This window comes from Chiloscyllium punctatum, chromosome 36, assembly GCF_047496795.1.
Source record: "Chiloscyllium punctatum isolate Juve2018m chromosome 36, sChiPun1.3, whole genome shotgun sequence".
Lineage (NCBI taxonomy): Eukaryota > Metazoa > Chordata > Chondrichthyes > Orectolobiformes > Hemiscylliidae > Chiloscyllium > Chiloscyllium punctatum.
Window position 1 is genome coordinate 25,876,933 of NC_092774.1, and position 25,808 is coordinate 25,902,740.

General features: G+C 45.4%; 1 protein-coding gene across 3 annotated transcripts in view; it reads left to right on the top strand.

Moving 5' to 3' along the window:
* The window catches only part of LOC140460915 (uncharacterized), a 158,719-nt gene extending 144,511 nt beyond the window's left edge, over positions 1 to 14,208 (top strand). Inside the window, exons 1-6 of one of the 3 annotated variants that reach the window (XM_072555634.1) lie at positions 1,930 to 1,978; positions 4,532 to 4,630; positions 6,110 to 6,205; positions 7,604 to 7,770; positions 9,788 to 10,027; positions 11,623 to 14,208. In XM_072555634.1, coding sequence (XP_072411735.1) covers positions 11,912 to 12,862 — 951 coding nt within the window. In that variant the 5' untranslated portion in view covers positions 1,930 to 1,978; positions 4,532 to 4,630; positions 6,110 to 6,205; ... (1 more) ...; positions 9,788 to 10,027; positions 11,623 to 11,911 and the 3' untranslated portion in view covers positions 12,863 to 14,208. Of the gene's footprint in view, positions 1 to 1,817; positions 1,979 to 4,531; positions 4,631 to 6,109; positions 6,206 to 7,603; positions 7,771 to 9,787; positions 10,028 to 11,622 lie in introns of those variants that run through there. The other 2 variants (XM_072555635.1, XM_072555636.1) reach the window with 2 other exon arrangements.
* The last annotated feature ends 11,600 nt before the right edge of the window (positions 14,209 to 25,808 follow it).

Genomic DNA, 25,808 nt, shown 5'->3' on the forward strand with positions numbered 1-25,808 from the left:
CAGCCCACACCTCCTGCTGCTGCCAGTAACCTTTACAATGCTGATGAAACAATGCAATACCTGCAGTGCTGAAAATGGTAAGGCTTCTAACGACATCAGTTACTGATTTACCACTCCTTCTGATGCACAGCATTGGAAATACAATGTTGGACGCTCAAAGAAATGAGAAGTTTAAAACAAAAACCCATTAAACACTTCATTAGGCTCCCCACTCAGCACACATCACCTACCACCATTAACATTAAAGCACTTCATCCCCACAGTGCAATGAAGTCCCACTTTCCATCAAAATCACAGATGTACTCACTCACCCAGTTGCTGTCTCACAAATGAAAGATTTCATTGCAACCTCTACTCTCAGTAAGGGCAAAACATCTTTGAAAGCTGCTCTGAAAGTCCAGTCCTCACAATGATACTTCTCCTTTCACTGAAGACGATTAGTCATACAACATGGAAACAGACCCTTCGGTCCAACTCGTCTACGGCAACCAAATATTCTAAATTAATCTAATCCCATTTGCCAGCTCTTGGCAAATGGGACTAGATTATCCCTCTAAACCCTTCCCATTTATGAAACCATCCAGATGCCTTTAAAATGATGTAATTGCACCAGCCTCCACTATTTCCTCTGGCAGCTCATTCCATACATGCACCATTCTCTGTATTAAAATGTTGCCCTTCAGGTCCCTTTGTAAATCTTTCTGCTCTCACCATAAACCTATGCCCTCTCGTTTTGGACTCCACTACGCTGGGGGAAAAGATCTTGGCTATTTACCCTACCATGCAACTTCTTTTAGGTTACCCTCAGCCTCTGATGACCCAGGGAAAATATCCCCAACCTATTCAGCCTCTCCCTATAGCACAAATCCTCCAACTCTGGCAAAAGCCTTGTAAATCTTTTCCAAACACTTTCATGTTTCACAACCTCTTTCCTATAGCAGGGAGACCAGAACTGAATGCAGTATTCCAAAAGTGGCCGAACGAATGTCCTGTACAGCCACAACATAACCTCCCAGCTCCTATACTCAGTGCTCTGACCAATAAAGGAGAGCATACCAAATGCCTTCTTCACTATCCTGTCTACCTGCAACTCCACTTTCAAGGTTACTCTAGGGTCTCTTTGTTCAGGAACACTATCAAGGACCTTACCATTAAGTGTAAGCATCCCATCCTGATTTGCCTTTCCAAAATGTAACACCTCATGTTTATCTAAATTATATTCCATCTGCCACTACCTGGTTCATCAGCCCATCCAATCAATTCTAATTTATATTGAACTTTCTTTCCTCTCTCATTCCCTAAAAGTGGAAAATCTCCACCTCACACATTCTCCCTCACTTTGTACCACATCCCTGTTGTACCACATCCTGCAGGGTCTGGGTTTGTGCTGATTAACAGGCCCACACTCAGGAGGGATCAAATTGAAACATACAGAATACTGAATGGCTTGGACAGAAAGGATGTTAAGATGATGTTTCCATTGAATGGATAGACTCGAACTTGAAGGCTTAGCCTTAGAGTAAAGGGAAGACTTTCTGGAACGGAAATAAGGAGAAATGTCTGGCTGAGAAACGTCTTCAGCCAGAGAGTGGTGAATCTGTGGAATTCACTGTCACAGAAGGCTGTGAAGGCCGATTGTACATCCACACATCAATCCTAACGAAGGACTCGTGCCTGAAATGTCACTCACTGACCTGCTGTGTTTATCCAGCGCCACACTTTTTGACTGATCTCCAGCACCTGCAGTCCTCACTTTCTCCATATATTCCCATTTAAACCATGCTCTTCCTTTCTGCCTTTATTTTCCACAGCAAAGACTATAACTTCACATTGTGGTGCTGCATTCGCCGTGTGTTTGCCAAGTGAGACACAGTCCTGGACCAACTTTTCCAGAGTCCGACCCCTCCCCGGATTCACTCCGTTTCCCTTCCGTTCCCTGCAAGTCAACAATGGAACCCCAGAATGAAAAAAAAAGAGGGTAAGATGTTGTAGGACAGAGGAAAGAAGTTTCAGTCTGGGGTGAAACTCAATCTTCATTCAGAGAAAGGAACAGCAACAGCTTCATGAACTAATGATCAATTTTCCGCAGTTCAGACAATGGGTGGGGAGTCTCTGATTGTCAGGAGGACCAAGCTCCTTCCGATCCAACAAAAGAAAATTAAGCGCCAGTTCCTCGAACATCGAGGTGCATGCGCAGATTTTTGCTGACACCAGAGAACATGCGCAATTCTTGCTGACACCGAGGAACATGCGCAATATACTCTCTGTGGTTGACGGTGTTGATGACAGATTTGGGGTCCAAATGACCTCAGGAGAAAAAAGGCTGGAGCGATTTTGTTTTTTCCTTTTGCATTTTGTCTGGATACTCAACTTTTGTTGATCTTTTTCCCAATGTAGAGGGCTCTCATACCGGAGGGCATAGGTTTCGGGTGAGAGGGGAAAGATTTAAAAGGGTCCTAACGATTTAGAAAAAAAATGTGAAAGTTAATTCCCCTCAAAAATTGCCCTCTTTAACGGCCTGAACAAAATAGATTGTTCACAGACTATTAATCACTGAGTAGGAAGGGTGTTGTGAAACTTGAAAGGCTTCAGAAACGATTTGTAAGGATATTGCTCGGGTTGGAAGGTTTGAGCTTCAAGAATAGGCTGAATAGGCTGCGGCTAGGTTTAAAAGGGACCTAAAGTGCATTTGTTTTTCGTGCAGAGGGTGGTGCACGGATTGAATGAACTCTCAGAGGAAGCGGTGCAGGCTGGTACAATTACAAACACATGCTGGAGGATATTTAAAATGCACCTGGATGGGTATAAGAAAAGGAAGGTTTAGAGGGATATGGACAAAGTCTTGGCAAGTCGGACAAGATTAATTTAGGATATCTGGTTGGTATGGACCGAAGGGTTTGTTTCCGTGCTCTACAACTCTCTGACTCTATTTCTACATAGCTGAAAATGTGTTGCTGGAAAAGCACAGCAGGTCAGGCAGCATCCAAGGAGCAGGAGAATCGACGTTTCGGGCATGAGCCCTTCTTCATGCTGCCTGACCTGCTGTGCTTTTCCAGCAACACATTTTCAGCTCTGATCTCCAGCATCTGCAGTCCTCACTTTCTCTATTTCTACATAGTCAGAAACAATTTCACAAGACAAGGAATAGGCCATTCACCCCGAACAGCTTGTTTTCAACTGTAGCCTAACTACACATATTTCAATGCAAGTATGAGAAAATATCTGCAGCTTTTTTTTCATAAAATTGAACATGCTTTCAGATTTTAATGATGTGTCTGCATATATCATTTTAGCTTTTCTCAATTTTAAAAATCAGCCATTTCTTGTGCACCTGCATCTCCCAGACAGAATCATCACCATTCATTCTCTCCCTCTTCTGAGAAGGGCTTTGTTACAGGAATAAGGATGGGGGCAATCTCAGTCAAGAAAGCACAACAATGCTTCTTTCCCTCGGAAGGCTTATGAAATTCAACATGTCCATAAGGACCCTCACCAACGTTTACAGAAACAGCATAGAAAGTGTCCTGTCTGGGTGTGTAATGGCCAGGTACAGCTCCTGCTCTGCCCAGAACCATGAGAAACTACAGAAGGTTTTATGCACAGCCCTAACTATCACAGAAGCCAAACTACCATCCACAGTCTCCATCTACACTTCTCATTGGCGCGGGAAGGCTGCCAACATTATCAAAGTGCCCTGCCATCCTGGTAATGCTCTCATACAATCTCTTTGGGCAGGCAGAAGATACAGAATCTTGAACACATGCACCAATAGGTTCAGAAAGAGCGTATTCCCTGCCAGTGTTAGACTGATAAATGAACTCTCCATGTACATATGGAATGAGCTGTCAGAGGAAGTGGTGTCGGCTGGTACAATTCCAACATTTAACAGGCATCTGGATGGGTGTATGAATTTATAAGGCTTTGGAGGGATAGGTTCCAAGTGTTGGCAAATGGGACTAGATTTATACAGAATAACTGGTCAGCACGAGCGAGTTGCACTGAGGGGTCTGTTTCCGTGTTGGACATCTCTCTATGACTCTCTGTCCAATGCCCACTTAACATCCTCTTCAATAACAGGGTCCCAGGTTCGATTACAGCCTCAGGCTACTGACTGTGTGGAGTTTGCACATTCTCCCAGTGTCTGCGTGGGTTTCCTACCACAGATGTGCATGTTAGGTGATTGTCCATTGTGTTAGCTGCATTAGTCAAAGGGAAATGGGTCTGGATGGGTCGGTGTGGACAGGTTGGGCCAAAGGGTCTGTTTCCACGCTGTAAGTAATCTAATCCAATTGGAAGTACTGTATATGACATAGCTACAAAGTAATATTACAACAATAATCGAGTGTTAGAGAGCCACGAATAGCACTCTGAATGTTTAACCATTTAATAACACCCGACAGATGCCTCTCCCTGAAGCACAAATCACCTGATGAAGGAGCGTCGCTCCGAAAGCTAGTGTGCTTCCAATTAAACCCGTTGGACTATAACCTGGTGTTGTGTGATTTTTAACTTCCTTATTGTCCGAATGCAGAATTTGGACCATGAGCTTCTGAAGCTGCTGCTGCTCCTCTCTCTGAATGAAGATTGAGCTTCACCCCAGACTGCAACTTCCTTTCCCTGTCCAACATCTGTGAGTACGGCACTCTCTTTTCTCATCTCTTTTTCCATCTATTTTCTCATTCAGTGCTTATACTGCCCAGTTTCATGAACTGACAGCAAATCAATCCACGGAGGTGGCAGAGTCTGGGAAGTTTGACTTGGTCTCTCTGTTGAGGACATTGATCGGCTTTGCTTCCTTAACTTGGTAGATTAATTTGTTTGGTTAATGCTCTCAACTAAAGGGGCTGCCTTCCCCAGGAAATGGTTAGCATTTAACAGGATGGCATATTCTCACTACCTCCTTGGCTGTGTACTTGTAGAATCATAGTTATACAGCACGGAAACAGACTTTTCAATCCAAACAGTCTACGCTGAACATGATCCTAAACTAACTCGTCCTTGCCTGCCAGCTCCTGGCCCATTTCCAACCAATCCTTTCTTAATCACTTTCCCATCCAAACGTCTTTTAAATGTTGGAATTGTACCAGTATCCACCTTTTCCTCAGGAAGTTCATTCCGTATGTGAACCACCCTCTTTGCAAAACAGAATTGCCCAATAGGTTTTGTTAAGACTCCTCTCACCTTCGAAATGAGTCTTGAAATGCCCCATTCCAGGGAAACAACAGCTACCATCTCTAGATTAGAGTGGTGCTGGAAAAGCACAGCAGTTCAGGCAGCGTCCGAGGAGCAGGAAAATCGGACACTTCGGGTCGGGCTTCGGGCAAAAGCCCTTCATCAGGAATAGAGGCAGAGTGCCTGCAGAGTGGAGAGATAAATGAGAGGGGGGTGGGGGTGGGGAGAAAGTAGCATAGAGTACAATAGGTGAATGGGGGTGGGGATGGAGGTGATAGTATTTTATAAACTTCTATCAAATACCTTCTCAATGTCCTATGCTCCAGTGAAAAAGGTCCCAGCCTTTCCTATGGCAGATTGTGTCTCCAGTCTCTGGGTTTAGAAGAATGCGAGGTGACGTTATACCAATAGAATTTAAATAGGTTTAAACACTTTGGAAATAGAACCAAAAACTGGGATACAGACCGACTCTGACCTCACACCTTTAATGCATTGTCTGAGCTGAGTTTTTACCTTTTCTTATAAAACTTTAAGTTATCTTGAGAAGGTGACTTATAAGAAGTCCTGGGATTTACATATTAATGACACCAGCAACTCATTCTAAAAGATGAAAGACTTTACAATCCAGGTTTCTTCAATGTATCATTTCAGTGGCATGACTCTGTAATGTTTTGCTGTAAACTCAGTGTCTTATGATCTTATACTCCACAACCACCTGATGAAGGAGCAGTGCTCCGAAAGCTAGTGCTTCCAAATAAACCTGTTGGACTGGCGTCATGTGATTTTTATCTTTGCCCAGGTTAGGGTGGATTGGCCCTGCTAAATTACCCATAGTGCTCAGGGTTTTGCAGGTGTGGGAGAATTGTTTGAATCGATTCGATTCCACCCTCTGGTGACTGTCTGTGTTAACTTTGGTATGTTCTCCCCATTCTGTCAGCATGCGTTACCTCTTGGTGCTCCGGTTTCCTCCCACAGTCCAAGGATCTGCAGTTTCGGATGGATCGGCTGTGCTGAAGTGTCCAGGGATGTGCAGGTTAGAGTGCGTTAGCCATGGGGAACTGCAGGGCTGTAGAGTAAGTGGATGAGTCTGGGTGGGATGCTGTGTGAAAGGTCAGTGTGAATTTGATAGGCAGAGTGGCCTGCAGGGATTATATAATTCTTCTGCTTTACTCACATGTAGTTCATGGGACACTGACACCAGACCTGGGGAAGGTGGGAATTGTGCTGTTTCTCCCCCCACCCACTGGCCCCCATCCATTCTCTCTCACTCCGCAACCCTCTGACCCTCATTCTCTCTCTCTCTCTTTCCCCCTCATTCTCTTCCTCCACCCTTTGATCCCCGAGTCTTTCCTTTCCGCTCCCACCACCCTCTGTTCCCCCCAGTCTCTCAATGGCCCCCACACTCTGTCACCCTGTCCATTCTGTATCTCTTCTAACCCCCACTAAACTTTCTCATGCCTCGAGCTCTCTTTGATCACTGTATCAAGCTCTTCTCAAAAGAGAGAGAGAGAATGGTTGGTGATGACACTGCCTGGGAGATAGGGGTGCACGAGAAATGGCTGATCTTTCAAATTGAGAGTAACTAAAATAATACATTCAGAAACAGCATTCAAGTTTGAACACATGTTTCATTTTATATTAAAACAAAACTGCAGCCATCTTTCTCAAACTTGTTTTTAAATATACGCAGTTAGGCCACAGTTGAGGACAGGCTGTTTGGGTTGAATGAGGCTTTTGCCCAAAATGTCAATTTTCCTGCTCCACGGATGCTGCCTGACTTGCTGTGCTTTTCCAGCACCACAGTCTTGATTCTAATCTCCAGCATCTGCAGTACTCAGTTTCACCTGTTAGGGGTGAATGGCCGATTCCTAGTCTTGAAAAATTGGTTCTGTTAAGAAGGTGTAGAGTTGTACTCTACCTTCAAGAGAGTTGAAAGGCTAGCAGAATCACCTGACACAGCACCAAGCGTTCTGAACAAGGTAACAATTTAACATTTGGTCGAACAGCTAGAGTAGCTGGGTTGCCTGGAGACAAAAACAAATTCAATTTCATCCAATCGACTTAAATTTTGCCCCAAAAAACTGAATTCCAATCAAGTTTGAATTTATTGGTTAGCACTGCTGCCTCAAAGCACCAGGGTTGATTTCAGTCTTAGGTGACTGTCTGTGTGGAGTTTGTACATTCTCCCCGTGTCTCGTGGGTTTCCTCTGGGTGCTTCGGTTTCCTCCCACAGTCCAAAGATGTTGCAGGTCAGGTGAATTGCCCATGCTAAATTGCCCATAGTGTTAGGTGCATTAGTCAGAGGGAAATGGGTCTGTGTGGGTTACTCTTCGGAGGGTCGGTGTGGACTGGTTGGGCTGAAGGGCGTGTTTCCGCAATGTAGGGAATCTAATCTAATATTAACACCAATGAAATGATTCCATGCTTTCAGGTACAAAATCGAAAATAAAATTGAACAGTTGCAAGAGAACTGCCAAAAGACCAACAAATGTAGGCTGCTAATGTGAACTCTAAGAGGTAGAGAAGGAGTTTGCACAGAGAAAAAACATCGACACCGACCTGGAGAGCAAATCTACAGAGGAAGATAACAAAGAGAAGGTTAACAGCTGGCTGGTTTTGAAGTTTGAATCTTTCGTTAAATCTTAATCAGGGGTTTTTATTGGACTGGTATCGTACAGGGGAAGGTAGAAGATAGGTTAGAGAAAGGAGTTGTAAGTAGCTAATTAATTATTCTCCATTAGACTTTAATAAATAAAGTTGTTAATTTTTACTTTAAATACTGACCTTTGGGAATAGTTCCTTGGCTCTTGAATTTTCACAGATTACTGCATGGGTTAAATCTTTTCTATGTTGCTGCTTTAAATTAGGTGGGGGGGGGGAGGGGTTGCACCCTGTGTTGTACCAATTTGGGGGCTTTTGTCCGAGATTTGAACTGGTTTAGACAGATTTGAATAGATTTGGGGGTATGAAAAATCCCAGCAAATTTAAACACTTGCAAGTTGGTGTCCTAGATCATTAAGTAAAACTTTAAATCGTGACTTTTGGAAACAGTCCCATACCTCTTGAATTTTCTCATTACTGCATGGGGTAAATCTTTTCTGGGTTGAAATTAGTGGGATGTGCAGCCTATGTCGTAACAGTTCTGACTGCGTAGAGTCACTAGAGTCATAGAGTAGTGGAGCATGGAAACAAACTGTTTAGTCTGTGCCAATCAGATATCCTAAATGAATGTAGGCCCATTTGCCAGCCCTTGGCCCATATCCCTCCAAACCTTCCTGTTCATATACCCATCCAGATGCCTTTGGAATATTGGAATTGTACCAGCCTCCACCACTTCCTCTGGGAGCTCATTCAATCCACGCACCACCTGCTGCGTGAAATAGTTGCCCTTTAGGTCCCTTTTAATCCTTTCCCCTCTCACCCTAATATAAATCAATTGCTGCTTTTGCTGAACAGGCTCAGTGGCTGGCACTGCTGCCTTATAGCGCTAGGGACCCGGGTTTGATCCCAGTCTCAGGCAACTGTCTGAGTGAAGTTTGCACCTTCTCCCCATGTCTGCATGAGATTCCTTTGGGTGCTCCGGTTTCTTCCCACAATCCAAAGATGTGCAGGTTTGGAGAGGGCACTTCCTGAGGGGAATTAACTTTCACACTTTTTTCTACTCCTTAGGTCCCTTTTAAATCTTTCCCCTCTCACCCTCAACCTATGCCCTCCAGTTTGGGAGTCCCCTACCCTGAGGAAAAGATGAGTAGTCAAATAAAATGACGAGCCGCAGGCTAAATAAAAAAATGTCGCTCCAGCCTTTTTTTCTCCGATTGTCATTTGGGCACAAAACCTGTCAGTAACACCAGCTCTCTGTGGAAATTGCGTGTGATCTTCTTTAAATTAAAAACAAATTACTGCGGATGCTGGAACCTGAAACCAAAAGAGAAAGTGCTGGAGAATCTCAGCAGGTCTGGTAGCATCTGTAAGGAGAGAAAAGAGCTGACATTTCAAGTCTAACTGACACTTTGTCAAAGCTTAGAAAAGGGAGAAATAGGGAGGTATTTATACTAGTCTGATTTTCCTGCCCCTCGGATGCTGCCTGAACTGCTGTGCTTTTCCAGCACCACTCTACTCCAGAATCTGGTTTCCAGCATCTGCAGTCAATGTTTTTACTTGACCGAAGGTGAGTCATGACTCCGGAAGCAAAGGTAGCAACAAAGAGATGATAATGACAGTGCATAGAGAGATTATAGGGAGATTAGGAGCTGTGAATGACCAAGGCTGAAGGCAGTGGTATGTGACAAAATATGTGGGGTATGGGTGAAGCAGAGGCAAAATGGAAAACAGGGGAGAAGGGTAGCAAAGGGGGAAAAGGAGAGGAAAAAGGTGATGAGAGAGTGGGGAGCGAGAGAAAGACAATCAAGAAATAAGAGGTACAGAACAGTGAATAAAATATTTAAAAATAAATGAAATAAAATTACAGAGCAGAATGAAAACAGAGGGGTCGAGATGGGATAATCATCTGAAGTTGTTGAAATCCATGTTGAGACCGGCAGGCTGTAATGTGCCTAGTGGGACTCCCCTTCTCTCAGCCTAGTATAAATACCTCCCTATTTCTCCTTTTTTTTAGCTTTGACAAAGGGTCAGTTAGACTCGAAACGTGATCATCTTTTGTTGGGCCAATAGGAAGTTCTGGAGGAGTGGAAGGAGCGTGGTCCTCCTATCAATCAGAGAGCCCCCCTATTGTCTGAATGGTCGACCATGAGCTGATGAAGCTGTTTCCACTGCTGCTGTGGCTTCTGTCTCTCTCTGAATGAAGATTGAGCTTTACCCCAGACTGAAACTTGCTTCCTCTGCTGAGCATATGTGAGTAAGGCACTTCTCCTTTCTCACCCGCTTTTCCATTCTGGGGTTCAGTTGTTGATTTGCAGCAACTGAAAGAAAAGGGAGTTAATTCTTGGAGGGGACAGACTCTGGAAATATTGGTCCAGGTCTGTGTCTCAGTTGGCAAACTCATGGAAAATGCAGTACCACGATGTGAAGTTATAGCATTTGCTGTGGAGAGATAAAAAGCAGAAAGGAGATGCATTGTTTAAATGGTGATATATTGGGATGTGGAGAAAGTGAGGACTGCAAATGCTGGAGATCAGAGTCAAAACGTGTGGTGCTCGAAAAGCACAGCAGATGAGGCAGCATCCAAGGAGCAGGAGAGTCAGCGTGACAGGCACGAGCCCTTCATCACTAATGTGTACAAAGGGACCTCAGCGTCCTTCCACACCAGTCAATAACAGTTGTCAGATAGGTGCAGCAAGCAATCAGCAAGGCAAGTGGTATATTAGCAAGAGGAATTGAGTTGAGAAGTAGGGATATCTTCCTGCAGTTATGGGATCATTGAATATATTCAAGGCTGAGTTCATCTGAGTTTTTTGAACAACAAAGAAGTGGATGTTTATGGGGGGAGGCAAGAAAATGGTTTTCAGACCATTACAGAACAATTACCGAGTCAAACAGCACAGAAACAGTCCCTTCAGTCCAACTACTCCATGCTATGTTCTCAAACTAATCTAATCCCATCTGCCGGTGTTTGGCCTATATCCCTCTGTCACAAAGCTGGTCCTTCTTCTCAAGGATGCTGTGTCATTGGGTTTTTTTCAGAGTGGTGGTAAAAAGACCCGGGCTCCGAAGCGACTGGTTTAGTACAGAGATGAAAAGGGTATTGGGTTATATGTGAAAATTGTGCAGTCCTGATGGATTTTTGGTTATATGTGAACAGATGAGACTTGAGGCCAAAGCTTTTATGTTTTAGAAGTGACCTGTACAATGAAAGGGGAGTGGTCAGTCCTGAAAGCTGAAGTCTCGTTTGGGTGAGTTAAGCAGTGGACTGTGTGGAGAAAGGCTGCAAACACTGTCTCCTTCTGCCCTTCTAACTTCAACTGTAAGCCTCTGTTTCAGTTTTACTCTATATTTAAGGGGTTTGTTTAAGAGTTTCTCCACAGCTTGTACTGTACTTGCTTAGTAAAGTTTGGTTGTTCACAGAAGTTGGCGTATTGCAGTGGCATCATGTGTGTAAGAAGCTCAAGCAAAAGAACTTAACAAAGGAACCTAAGGGATAAGTCTTTCATGCAGAAAGTGATGTGTTTAAGGAAAGAGCTGTCAGAGGAAGTGGTGGGTGCTGGTACAATTATGACATTAAAAGGCATCTGGATGGGTATACAATTAGGAAGGGTTTAGACGATATGGGCCAAATACTGGCAAATTGGCCGAGATTAGGTGAGGTTATCTAGTTGGCACGGACGAATTAGACCGAAGGGTCTGTTTCTGTGCTACATATCTCTATCACTCTGGCTTGCCACTAACATTTGCCACATCTATATGTACAGTTTCTCTCAGGTGTCAGTGTCAATGCCTTGATGTCTCATTCTAAACCGGACTGGCAGTGATGACTTTTGTAATCTCTTCTTACAGAGTATTTGAAGATCTGAAGACGGAAGTTTCAAAATCAACAGATGAAGGGCTTATGTCCAAAACGTTGATTCTCCTGCTCCTCGGATGCTGCTTGGCGCACTGCACTTTTCCAGCGACACAATTTTTGACTCTGACTCTCCAGCGTCTCCAGTCCTCACTTTCACGTCAATATCTGACAATTACTCAATCCATCAGGACCACAACAATTTTCAACTATGATTCTATGAGAAGGCGCAAAGCTTTCTTTTTGGTTCCTGTTTGAGTATGGTTTCAGCATCAGTGGGACTGGATGAGAAACCCTACTGTTGTAGCGCACCGAGTGTGGAGCCTGAAACAGCTCTACGGCCTGGAAAGAGGAATTCACGGCGGGGAGGGGCTGTACACACGTTTGTGTGCAACTGAAGCTTCGGCCATGGAGAAACCCGAGGAATCCCGCCCCGTTGAGAAACCATGGAAGTGTGATGACTGTGGGAAGGGCTTGTGTTTCCCATCTGTCCTGGAGGCTCATCAGTGCAATCACACTGGGGAGAGGCCCTTCCCCGAGCGAGCGAAGGGCTTTACTTGCTCCTGTGTCCTGCTGGCCCACCATCATACACACAGCGGGAAAGGGTTCACCCAGGTGGACAACCTCCAGACTCACCAGCGATTCCACACAGGGGAGAGGCTCTTCAGTTGCCACGAGTGCGGTAAGGCCTTCAGCAATTCCTCCGACCTGCTGAGACACCGGCGAATCCACACGGGGGAGAGGCCATTCGCCTGCCCTGAGTGTGGTAAGGCCTTCAGCAATTCCTCTGATCTGTTGTCCCACCAGCGGGTCCATACCAGGGAAAGGCCATTCAGCTGCCCTGAGTGTGGGAAGGGGTTCACTCGCTCCTCCAAACTGCTGGCCCACCAATGGGTCCACACCGGGGAGAAGCCGTTTGCCTGCCCTGACTGCGGGCGGAGGTTCACATTGTTCTGCAACTTGTGGAGGCATCTTCGCACCCAACAATCAGATCCATCAGTGACAATGCAGTGGGTCACCCTCAGGAATGAACCTCCTGCCCATTCTGACTGTGGGTGCAGTGGGAGAATGTGGGCTTTTTTTTTTGTTTTGTGCTCAATTCACAACAGCTGCCCCCCACCCCCCACTCCGCCCCCCAGCCCACCCTACAGTGTCTCAGGGGGTGGCACGGTGACTCAGTCGTTAGCACCACTGCCTCATGATGCTGACTTGGGTTTAGTTCCACCCTCGGGGTGACAGTCTGTGTGTAGCTTGCACAATGCCCCCCCCATGTCTGTATGGGTTACCTCTGAGTGCTCCGGTTTCGTCCCACAGTCTAAAGATGTGCAGGTTAGGATGGATTGGCCCATCTAAATTGTCCCATAGTGTTCAGGAATGTGTAGGTGTGGTGCATTAATCAGGGGTAAATATAGATGAATAGGGATAGGGGAATGAGTCTGGGTGGGTTACTCTGCGGAGGGCCGGTGTGGACTTGTTGGGCCAAAGGACCTGTTTCCATACTGGAGGGAATCTAATCTTTAAAAAAAATTCCTCCAAGCAATACTGTTTAAATATGCCGAGTTGGACAAAGTATCCCATCAAGTTTGAGACAAACCCAGAGTTGAAGAAGTCCATAGTCACACAACACCATGTTACAGTGCAACAGGTTTATTTGAAATCACAAGCTTTCGGAGCATTGCTCCTTCATCACTTTATCTGGTGTCGTGTGATTTCTGACCTTATCTACCCAATTCAACACCAGTACCTCCACATCAGAGTTGACGAATGAGATTGGATTTTATTCAGCCTGATTTAGTGAGATGTTCATCTGGAAACTCAATGCTGTCGGAGCGACAAAGAGACGCGAGTCATAGAGCACAGAGACAGGCCTTTCGGCCCAAAATGGTTCACGCCGACCAAACTGTCCATCAACAGTAACCCCATTTCCCTGCACTTGGCCCATTTCCTTCCATACCTTTTCTATCCACGTATTTGTCCTAATGCCTTTTCAATGTTGTTAATGTACCCGCCTCAACCACTTCCACTGGCAGCTCATTCTATATGTGTACCACCGTCTGTGTAAAAAAAATAAAATGGCCCCTCTCGTTCCCTTTTATTCTTTCTCCTCTAACCTTAAACTGAAGCCCTCAATTCCCCAACCCCAGAAAGATCGAGTGCATTCACCATCTCCATGTCTCTCTTCACTTCTATAAGGGTCCCCCTCAGTCTTTTATGCTCTAAATAAAAACATCTTAGTTTGTCCAACATCTCCCTTTTACTTAAACCCTTGAGTCCTGGCAACATTCTTGTAAACAAAGGCACCTTGCTGACTGACTGTCTGATCTATTGAACCTCTGTGTCCCACTGCCCTCAGTAATCTGGAGAGAGTCCATACACATGCCGAAGGTCATGCTCAAAAACCTTATCTCTTTGGGATTGATCCCCATTCATCCAATGCAGCCCTGAAATAGATGCTTCAGACCAACCAGTCCATGATTCCCAACTAAAGCGAGCCACCTATCTGCTGCTGGCCTGCATCCAGTTTGTTAATAGTTTTGTTCATTTGTTTGTGAGAATTGGATAAATAAATTGCTGATTGTTGATTTTAAAGTGTTGGGGATTTATTTCCACCACGAGCAGGTTACACTACTTTTCACGCTAATTTTACAGATTATAGGGTGATGCGCTCCTCTGGGTGTTTCGGTTTGAGATCTGGGGTGATGGTGTCAGCCTTCGCTTTATAACAGGATTGATGTGATGTCCTGCTGAATACAATGGAGTCAATATTAATCCCAGCCTCTCGCTGTGGTTGTGGGTGAATTGCCTTAATTTGGCTCCTGACTCAGAAACTGCAAAAAGAATCAACTGCTTAAACAATGACTTACACTTCATTGTATGTAGTAACCAAGTTCAACCTCACCCCAACTTGGCTATCACCCAATTGATGGTAGAATTTAACTGAGTTTCCACTGACAGTATTTGTATCTGGAAGTTTACAGGGTTGCAGTGTTGTTCTTCCAAGTTCTGCTACTGCATCGTTCTGGAGTTAAATTCTGCTGGAGATTCCTTGCTTTCAAATTTGTGGTGTGACATTTCTTTAGATTCTAACACCACCTCCCCACACTGCTGGAGACCTTGGGCCTGTAACTTACCTTCTTATCCTTTTTTAGCTGTCTGAAACAGCCTGTCCTGCAATTAACTCCTTTACTTCAGGGCCTTACTTCCACAGACAGGAATTGTCCTTTTGTCATGTTATTAAACACATCACATCTGTCCCAGGAAACAGCTCATTGTTTTGCATCCTTATCCCCAGCAATGGTTAACCAGCAGAAATTATGCCATTGAGCCTGCTCCACTATTCAATCATGGCTGATAAGTTTCTCATCCCCATTCTTTGTGTAACCCTCGATACTTATGAACGATTGAATGGTGAAGCAGGCTCAATGGGCTGAATGGCCTAATTTCTGATTGAGGGCTTATGATGTCGCAGCTTTTCGGTGGCCTTTTTGTTTCTTTGGTGCAGAAAGAGTTATTGCTGACGCTTCAGGGAAAACAGCCCCATCCTATTCAGCCTCTCCCTGTGGTTCAAACCCTCCTACCCTGACAACATCCTTGTGAATCTTTTCTGAATCCTTTCAAGCTTCACAACATCCTTCGTATAGGAGGGAGACCAGAATTGCACACAATATTGCAGGAGTGGCCTACTGAAACTGAGTCTGCTCCCTGCTTGGATTCACACTGTCTGCCTCCAGTTGCTATAAGTGAACAGTGCTCCCCCCTTCTTTCGCCCTCCCAGGATGAAGAATGAAAAGGAGGAAACATTTCTTTGCTCCCAGGTTTTGCCCAGAAGAGAGAGTTTCCCTCTGAACCTCATTGGATAACTTTTACATTGTGATGCCCACAATGGGGAGGTGCCATACCTTCGGTAGTCAATTGGATTTGCGGTGTTTGGCAGTGACTTCTCCACATTTCCAGGCTAGCTGTCTCCCATCGTGTACGTCACCCAGTCCAGGTGGTGAAGTATCTGGGGATTGACCAATGGGGAGCCCTGAAGGACCACAATGGGCTGGGTCTACTTGCCAATCAGAGCCCCCTTATTGTCTGAATGCGCAAGTTGGACCATGAGCTTCTGAAGCTACTGCTGCTCCTCTCTCTCTCTGAATGAAGATTGAGCTTCACCCAAGACTGCAACTCCCTTTCTCTGTCCAAACATCTGTGAGTGCAGCACATTTTTGTTGAAGTAAGGCATCTTTCCTGAACATCACAATTAAAAGGGTGTTTTCCCCCTGATATTCAAAGGGACGGTAAGTCAGAGAAGGGCAGGGTCACACTGTGTTGTGTGGCGTTTGTGACAGCTGCAACAAGATGTCCCAACTCCTATGCTCAATGCTTGCACTGATGAAAGGAAGCAGGCTGAAAGTTTTCTTCACCACCTGTCAACCTGTGACTCCACTTTCTTGGAGCTATGAACGTGCACCCCTAGATCTCTTGGTTCGAAATACTGCACATGAAACACATTCGGTGCTCATCAGAAGAACATTATTATTCAGTGCTTGTCTCTACTCTAATTCACTATCTCATTTAGATACATAATTTATGGCTCTCTAATTAATATACGTTTGTTACTCTTTCCTGCCTTCAATATAGCAGTGAATCTATGTCATACTCCAAGTGCAACCTCACCAACATCTTGTATAACTGCAACATAAATTCCCAACTTCTATACTCAACACTCTAACTGATGAAGGCCAGTGTGCCAAAAGACCTTTACCTATGATTCCACTTTCAGTGAACTGTGAACCTACTCCAAGATCCCTCTGTTCCACTAGAGGTCCAACCATTCACCATGAAACCCCTACATCGATTTGACTATCCAAACTGTGAGACCTCACAGTTATCTATGTTAAACTCCATTTGCTATGAACATTAAACCTATGCACTCTAATTTTTGACTCCTCCCCCCCCCGCCCAGCTCAGGGAAAAGACCTTCCCTATTTACCCTATCCATGCCCCTCATGATTTTATGAACGTCTATAAAGTCACCCCTCAGTCTCCAAAGTTCCAGGGAAAATAGCTCCAGGGTGTTCAGCCTTTTCAAACTCTCCAACCCTGGCAGTGTCCTTGTAAATTTTTTCTGAACCCTTTCAAATTTCACAACATCCTTCGCCTAGCAGACAGCCAGAACTGCATGCAGTATTCCAACTGTGGTGTAACCTCTGAGGAGGATTTTTAAAAAATATTTACGACCATCGTATTACCACAAGGAAATCAAATCAATTAGGCATGACCGTCCCATAGCAATTTGTCTTGGCTGTCCTTCATTAATCTATGCTTTTCTTTTAAAAGAAATTGTGGAATGTGATTGTTTTCTCACCATCCCTCATGTGCCTTGGACCAAATAATTGACTAGAAGGCAACTGAGAATCAACCCCACATTGTAGTACGTCTCTGTGCACGCACAGGATTGATGAATTGTAGATTTCTCTCCATAAAGGAATACTTTCACAACAATCAATCAATAATGGTTGGAAAAACACAACAGCTCTGGCAGCATCTATGAAGAGATTAGTGTTAATGTTTTGTGTCCAGTGGCCTTCAAAAAAATGGCTGGATTCACAACATTAACTTTTCTCTCCACAGATGCTGCCAGACCTGCTGTGTCACCCCAGCAATTTTGCATTTTGTTTCTGATCTCCAACATCTGCAATTCATTGTTTTAGTCAATAATGGTTTCCTGGTTGCCAGGACCGAGACAAACTCTCACTTCCAGATCATTTTATTAATTGAACATAAATTCCACAAGCAGCCATGATGGGATTTGAATTTTTGTTCTCAGAAGACCTAGATCTCTGGGTTACTCAACCAGTATCACAAGATCACAATCTTCACTTCAGTGACAATTTTCTCCTGAATATTATCCTTTATTCATTCATGGGAATCTCCCAGAAAAACCAAATGCTATTTCAGAGGGCAGTTAAGAGTCAATCACATTACTGTGGATCAAGAGTGACATAATTGCTTAACTGGGTTAGGACTAAAGGTTTCCTTCCCTATCAAGATAGGTCCTCAGAACAATTGCTAAGATCATCAAAGCAGCGATAAGCTTTATATTCCAGATATATTAATTGATTTTAAATTGCATCAGGGACATAACATCTGGAGTTTCAAACTAATGCTGCTAAATCCAGTAACAATGCCAAAATGCCATCCAGTCCATACAACATCTAACTTTCCAACATTGACTGGCCTGTAGTTGCCAGTTGTATCCTTTTCCCCTTTATTATTTACTATTCAATTCAGCCCATTGAATCAACTATGCCGTTTATTCAGAGCACGTTTGCTCTGGTAAACATCAACTCCACTTTCCTGCCATTTCCCAATAATCCTCAATTTCCTCACTGATTAAAAAAAAATCTGTTCGCCTTGAATGTACTTAACAACCCAGGCTCAACAACCCTCTACAGTAACATGTTCCACAGATTTACTGCCCTCAGTAAAAGTTCCTATCTGTCTTCAACATGCAATCCCTCATTTGCAGGTTATTCTCTCTGGTGCTAGACTCACCCACAAAGGTAAACTTTTCCACATCAAGCCCATCAAGTCTCCTCAGAATCTTTTATGTGAAAATAAGGTTTGTTTTAAGATACCCTACAGTGTGGAAACAGGCCGTTCGGCCCAGCCAGTAGTAACCTCTAAATCTTCTAACTTCTAATAAGTACAGGCCCAACCTATTCACTTCTCTTCATATGATATTCTTTCCATACCTGATATCATCCTGGTCAATCTTCTCTGGACTGCCTCCAATGCCAGTATATCTTTCCTTAGGTAAACGACCCTGCCAGTGTTCAGTTGTGGCCTGACATAGGTTCACTATAACCTCCCAACTTTTATACTCTATTTAAAGGCCAACCTCCCATTTGCCTTCTCTATCATTCACTGAACTTAGAACATAGAACAATACAGCACAGAACAGGCCCTTCGGCCCACGATGTTGTGCCAAACTTCTAACCTAGATTATGCACCCATCCATGTACCTATCCAAATGCCGCTTAAAGGTCGCCAATGATTCTGACTCTACCACTCCCACGGGCAGCGCATTCCATGCCCCCACCACTCTCTGGGTAAAGAACCCACCCCTGACATCTCCCCTATACCTTCCACCCTTCACCTTAAATTTATGTCCCCTTGTAACACTCTGTTGTACCCGGGGAAAAAGTTTCTGACTGTCTACTCTATCTATTCCTCCGATCATCTTATAAACCTCTATCAAGTCACCCCTCATCCTTCGCCGTTCCAATGAGAAAAGGCCAAGAACTCTCAACCTATCCTCGTACGACCTATTCTCCATTCCAGGCAACATCCTGGTAAATCTTCTCTGCACCCTCTCCAAAGCTTCCACATCTTTCCTAAAGTGAGGCGACCAGAACTGCACACAGTTCTCCAACTGTGGCCTAACCAAAGTCCTGTACAGCTGCAACATCACTTCACGACTCTTGAATTCAATCCCTCTGCTAATGAACGATAATACTCCATAGGCCTTCTTACAAACTCTACCCACCTGAGTGGCAACTTTCAAAGATCTATGTACATAGACCCCAAGATCCCTCTGTTCCTCCACCTGACTAAGAACCCTACCATTAACCCTGTATTCCGCATTCTTATTTGTTCTTCCAAAATGGACAACCTCACACTTGGCAGGGTTGAACTCCATCTGCCACTCCTCAGCCCAGCTCTGCATCATATCGAAGTCCCTTTGCAAACAACAAATGCCCTCTTCACTGTCCACAACTCCACCAATCTTCGTATCATCTGCAAATTTACTGACCCACCCTTCGACTCCCTCATCTAAGTCATTAATAAAAATTACAAACAGCAGAGGACCCAGAACTGATCCCTGCGGAACTCCACTTGTAACTGGGCTCCAGGCTGAATATTTACCATCTACCACCACTCTCTGCCTTCGACCGGTTAGCCAGTTTTCTATCCAATTGGCCAAATTTCCCTCTATCCGATGCCTCCTGACTTTCCGCATAAGCCTACCATGAGGAACCTTATCAAATGCCTTACTAAAATCCATGTACACTACATCCACTGCTCTACCCTCATCCACATACTTGGTCACCTCCTCGAAGAATTCAATAAGACTTGTAAGGCAAGACCTACCCTTCACAAATCCGTGCTGGCTGTCCCTAATCAAGCAGTGTCTTTCCAGATACTCATAAATCCTATCCCTCAGTACCCTTTCCATTACTTTGCCTACCACAGAAGTAAGACTAACTGGCCTATAATTCCCGGGGTTATCCCTATTCCCTTTTTTGAACAGGGGCACAACATTCGCTACTCTCCAGTCCCCTGGTACCACCCCCGTTGCCAGTGAAGACGAGAAGATCATTGCCAGCGGTACTGCAATTTCCTCTCTTGCTTCCCACAAAATCCTAGGATATATCCCGTCAGGCCCGGGGGACTTGTCGATCCTCAATTTGTTCAAAATGTCCAACACATCTTCCTTCCTAACAAGTATCTCTTCTAGCTTAACAGTCCGTTTCACACTCTCCTCTTCAACAATTCGGTCCCTCTCGTTCGTAAATACTGAAGAGAAGTACTTGTTCAAGATCTCTTCCGACTCAATACACAGTCTCCCACTACTGTCCTTGATTGGACCTACCCTCGTTCGCGTCATTCTCAGGTTTCTCACATACGCATAAAATGCCTTGGGGCTATCCTTGATCCTATCCGCCAAGGATTTTTCATGCCCTCTCTTAGCTCTCCTAATCCCTTTCTTCAGGTCCCTTCTGGCTATCCTGTATCCCTCCACTGCTCTGTCTGAACCCTGTTTCCTCAACCTTATGTAAGCCTCCTTCTTCCTCTTTACAAGGCATTCAACCTCCCTCGTCAACCAAGGTTCCCTCACACGACCATTTCTTTCCTGCCTGATAGGTACATACATATCAAGGACACGTCGTATCTGCTCCTTGGAAAAGTTCCACATTTCCACCACATCCTTCCCTGACAGCCTATGCTCCTAACGTATGCTCCTCAAATCCTGTCTTACAGCATCGTAATTTCCCTTCCCCCAATTGTAAAATCTACCTTGTTGTGCGCACCTATCTCTCTCCATAACCAAGGTGAAAGTCACAGAATTGTGGTCACCATCACCAAAATGTTCACCCACTAACAAGCCCACCACTTGTCCCGGTTCATTACCAAGTACCAAATCCAATATGGCCTCCCCTCTGGTTGGACAATCTACATACTGCGTTAGAAAAGCTTCCTAGACACGCTGCACAAACACCGCCCCATCCAATCTACTTGATCTAAAGAGCTTCCAATCAATATTTGGGAAGTTGAAGTCGCCCATGACTACGACCCTGTGGCTTCTGCACCTTTCCAAAATCTGTTTCTCCACATCTCTGCTGCTATTGGGGGGCCTATAGTAAACACCCAACAAGGTGACTGCACCTTTCCTATTTCTGACTTCAGCCCATACTACCTCCAGAGGCAGATCCCCCTCAAACTTCCTTTCTGCAGCCGTTATACCATTTCTAATTAGCAATGCCACCCCCCTCCTTTTTTACCACCCTCCCTAATCTTACTGAAACATCTGTAACCAGGAACCTCCAACAGCCATTCCTGTCCCTCATCTATCCACGTTTCCGTGATGGCCACAACATCGTAGTCCCAGGTACCGATCCACGCCTTAAGTTCACCCACCTTATTTCTGATACTCCTTGCGTTGAAGTATACGCACTTGAGCCCATCTCTGTGTCCGCAAGTAGTCCCTGTCAGTGCTACCTTCTCCTACAGTCTTGGGCATCCTGACACACAGCTAGCTTACTTGTTGGACTACAAGTCCGGATCCCATTCCCCCTGCCAAATTAGTTTAAACCCCCCCGAAGAGTGCTAGCAAACCTACCTCCCAGGATATTGGTGACCTTCTGGTTCAGGTGCAACCCGTCCTGTTTGTACAGGTCCCACCTTCTCCAGAATGCAGTCCAATTGTCCAACTACCTGAAGCCCTCCCTCCTACACCATCCTTGCAGCCACGTGTTCAACTGCACTCTCTCCCTATTCTTTGACTCACTGTCACGTGGCACCGGCAACAACCCAGAGATGATCACTCTGTCTGTCCTAGCTTTTAGCTTCCAGCCTAACTCCCTGAGCTCTTGAATGACCTCCCCACCCTTCTTCCTACCTATGTCGTTGGTGCCAATGTGTACCACGACGTCTGGCTGCACACCCTCCCCCTTAAGGATTCTGAAGACACGGTCTGAGACGTCTCGGACCCTAGCACCCGGGAGGCAACAAACCATCCGAGAGTCTCACCCATGTCCACAGAACCGCCTGTCCGTCCCTCTAACTATAGAGTCTCCTATAACTAGCGCTCTCCTCCTCTCCCCCTTTCCCTGAGTCTCAGAGCCACAGACCCCTTCACTGCAGCTTACATCTGCAAGGCTGTCCCCCCCAACAGTTTCCAAAGCTGTATACTTATTATTTAGGGGAACGACCACAGGGGAACCCTGCACTGCCTGTTTCTTCCCCTTCCCACCTCTAACTGTTACCCAGCTACCTCTGTTCTCTGGCGTAACTATGTCCCTGTAGCTTCTATCGATCACCCTCTCGAATAATCCTCAGCTCATCCAGCTCCAGTTCCAGTTCCCTAACTCGTTCGCTGAGGAGCAGGATCTGATTGCATTTCCTGCAGACGAAGTCGGCAGGAGTATCGGTGGTCACCCCTACCTCAAACATCCTGCAGGAGGAACATTCCACTGCCTGCGCTGCCATGACTGTACACTTTGTCTCCAAAAATAAGAACACTGAGTCAATAACACTGAGTCACTTACCTGTGGACTTTAAAGTTAGGTTAGAGGAGGAGGGTGGGAGGGAGGCCCTACGAAAGTAGGACCTGGGGTCTAGAACACACCCACTCAAATACTAATCACTTACCTTCCCGCCCAGCTATGTGCTCCAACCTCACTTCCACCCAGCTCACGCGGCTGCTCCTACTCAAATGACCGTTGGTGATTAAAGGGTGAGTATTTATACTCACTGTTCTCCTTCCCGGCTGCCCCTGTTTGCCGTCAACTTGGATGAAGAGATTCATGATGTGAGCTTCCAAATCCCTCTATTCAGCAGCTTTCTCCATTTAACATTCAGCACTTTTCCTCTTGCCAAAATGCAGAATCTCATTTCCCCACATTCTGTTCCATCTGCCAAGGTTTTGCTCATTTGCTTAACCTGTCTTTCTCCCTCAGCAGGTATTTCATATCATCCTCACCACCTGCCTTGCCATCAACCATCTCTTCTGCAAACTTGGCAACAGAACAATCACTTTACTTATCCAAGGAATTCATAAACATTTTGTAAATAATTCTGGCCCCAGCACTGATCCCTGTGGCACATTACTAATTACAACTTGCCATCCTGAACATGCCCTTATCCCAACTGTATAATTGGTTAGCCAATCCTCTATCCATGCAGTTAGACTGCCTCTTTGTTTATTGTTTCATGAGATGGGAATACTCACTCTTCCCAAACTGTCCTTGGAAAAAGTGGTGGTGAGCTGCCTCTTAAATTGCTTCACAAATATGATATGGTCTACAATAATGTTCAGGAGCAAATTCCAGGATTTTGGTCAATAATAAAGAAGCAACTTGTATATTTCACAGTCGTAATGCTGTGTTCACACTTATCTGCTCTTGGTGGTTGAGATAATGGTTTGGAAGGTGCTTTTGAAAAGCCACCACTTAAGCCACACTGATGGCTGTCAAAAGGCAGAATCTAAGTGTTTAGTCTCAAACTGCCATGCAATGCCTCCTGTTATAGCTTCAGTCAACTAACAATGTGACGATCCTTGGGATGATTTTCTACATCTAAGTGCAATATAAACACACACCATTGTTTCCAGCTTTGGTGGAACAGAAGGCAGCAAATTGGTGGATAATTACAGTTAGTGCAAACACAGCTAGTGATCGATAAAGATAAATCTTGTTCACTTCAGTGGCCAAATTTCATTTTGAAAACCAAGTACACTCAGACAACATGACAAAAGTGGCTCATAGGAGGAGAAATGGGGCATTGAGGAGGAGTGAAATTATTGTTTTTGGTCATCTCCACCATTGTCAGAAAAACAGGTTGAAAGGATTCTTAAAAGGTTGGCAAAGTAGTGATGTGGCATAACACTTCAGACAGCACAAAGTGTAAGACCACTTTCTAGTGGAAGAAAAAGACATTTCTTATTTCTAAAAGAATTGGGAAACAAGATGGGGCGTGTAAATCTGAATTGGGAGCTATTTCTTATTTGTTGAGGATGTTGCTTCACCACAGTCTTGGTTTAGAGCATAAGTTCTTCATCAGGAATGAGGGGTGCTCTAAGGGGGCTGAGAGATAAATGGGAAGGGGATGGGGCTGGAAGGGAGGCAGCTGTGAATGAAATAGGTAGATGGAGGTGGGGATTGATTGGGATAGGTCAGAGAGGAGAGAGTGGAGCAAATAGGTGGGAAGCTTCCTTCCACAGAGAGGGGCTTAGGCGCATCTGTGTGGACCTCCTCCAGATAACTGAGGGCAATGGGACACTGTGAGGATCAGTAGATCAGACAATCAGTCAGCAAGTTCGCTCCGGGAGACTTGTCTCAAAAAAGGCAGTGGTTTCTTTTCCTATCAGCCAGCTTGTGGATCAGTTTAAAGTAGGTCCTATATTTCCTCACAAGGTAGTGAAGGAGGGTTTAGGCACACTAGCCTCAGCAGTTAGGGCACTGAGTACAGACGTTGGGAAGTTATGTTGCAGTTGTACAGGACATTGGTGAGGCCATAACTGGAATATTGTGTTCAGTTTTGGTCATCGTGATATTGTGTGACTTCTGACTTCTAAACTTAGCGCCAGGGAGCCAGGTTCAATTCCAGCCTTGGGTGACTGTCTGTGTGGAGTTTGCACATTCTCCCTGTGTCTGTGTGGGTTTCCTGTGTGCGCTCTGGTTTCCTCCCACAGTCCAAAGATGTGCAGGTCATGTGGATTGGCCATGCTAAATTAACACATTGCATTAGTCAGAGGGAAATGGGTCTGGGTGGGTTACTGTGCGGGGATGTTGGTGTGGACTTGTTAGGCTGAAGGGCCTGTTTCCACACTGTAAGGAATCTAATCCGCGCCTTTATTTTTTGTTTATAACGAATGGCAGAGCAGACGCGGCTGGCCAAATGACCTAACTTCTGCTCCAATGATCTTAGTTTTCTCTGTACCATGTCGTTGGCAATGTGCAATAATGCTCATTGGAAGCAGAATCGTAGAACCCCTAGTGTGGAAACAGGCCCTTCAGCCTCAGAAGCGTAACACACCCAGATCCATTCTCCTACCCTTCACAAACTCCACACAGACAGTCGCCCCCAAGGGTGGATTTGATACTTGGTTCCTGGTGCCATGAGGCAGCAGTGCTAATCACTGAGCACCATGCCACCCCTGAGCCACCGTGGGGTTGCAGTCCAATGGAAAACAAAAACAGTGCACCAACTCTCCCACTGCACCCACGGTCAGGAGAATCAGCCGGTAGGGGGGTGCCTCACGGCAGTGTCATAGCTGGAATCTGATTGTTGGGAGCGCTAATGCCCCTTGGTGTTACTTCTGCAAGTTGCAGGAAAACATAAACCTCTTCCTGCACTCAGGGCAGCTGAAGGGCCTCTCCTCCGTGTGGATTCGATGGTGCTTCAACAGGGCGGAAATATCGCTGAAGGCCTTCCTGCACTTGGGGCAGCTGAATGGCCTCTCCCCTGTGTGGACCCGCCGGTGGGTCAGCAGTGTGGAGGAGTGGGTAAAGTCCTTCCCACACTCGGGGCAGGAGAACGGCTTCTCTCCGGTGTGGACGCGCTGGTGCCTAAGCAGGGCAGAGGAATTGCTGAAGGCCTTCCTGCACCCGGGACAACTGAATGGCCTCTCCCCCGTATGGACCTGCCGCTGGGCCACGAGGTTAGAGGAAACAGCAAAACCCTTCCTGCACTCGGGGCAGGAGAATGGTCTCTCACAGGTGTGGATCCGCTGGTGGGTCAGCAGGTTGGAGGGCTGGGTAAAGCACTTTCCGCACTGGAGGCAAAAGAATGGCCTTTCCCCAATGTGGACCCGCTGAATCGTCACGTGGGTGGGAAGACCTGCTGAAGACCATCCTGCATTTGGGGCGGCTAAAGGGCTTCTCACCCATATGGACACGCAGATGGGTCA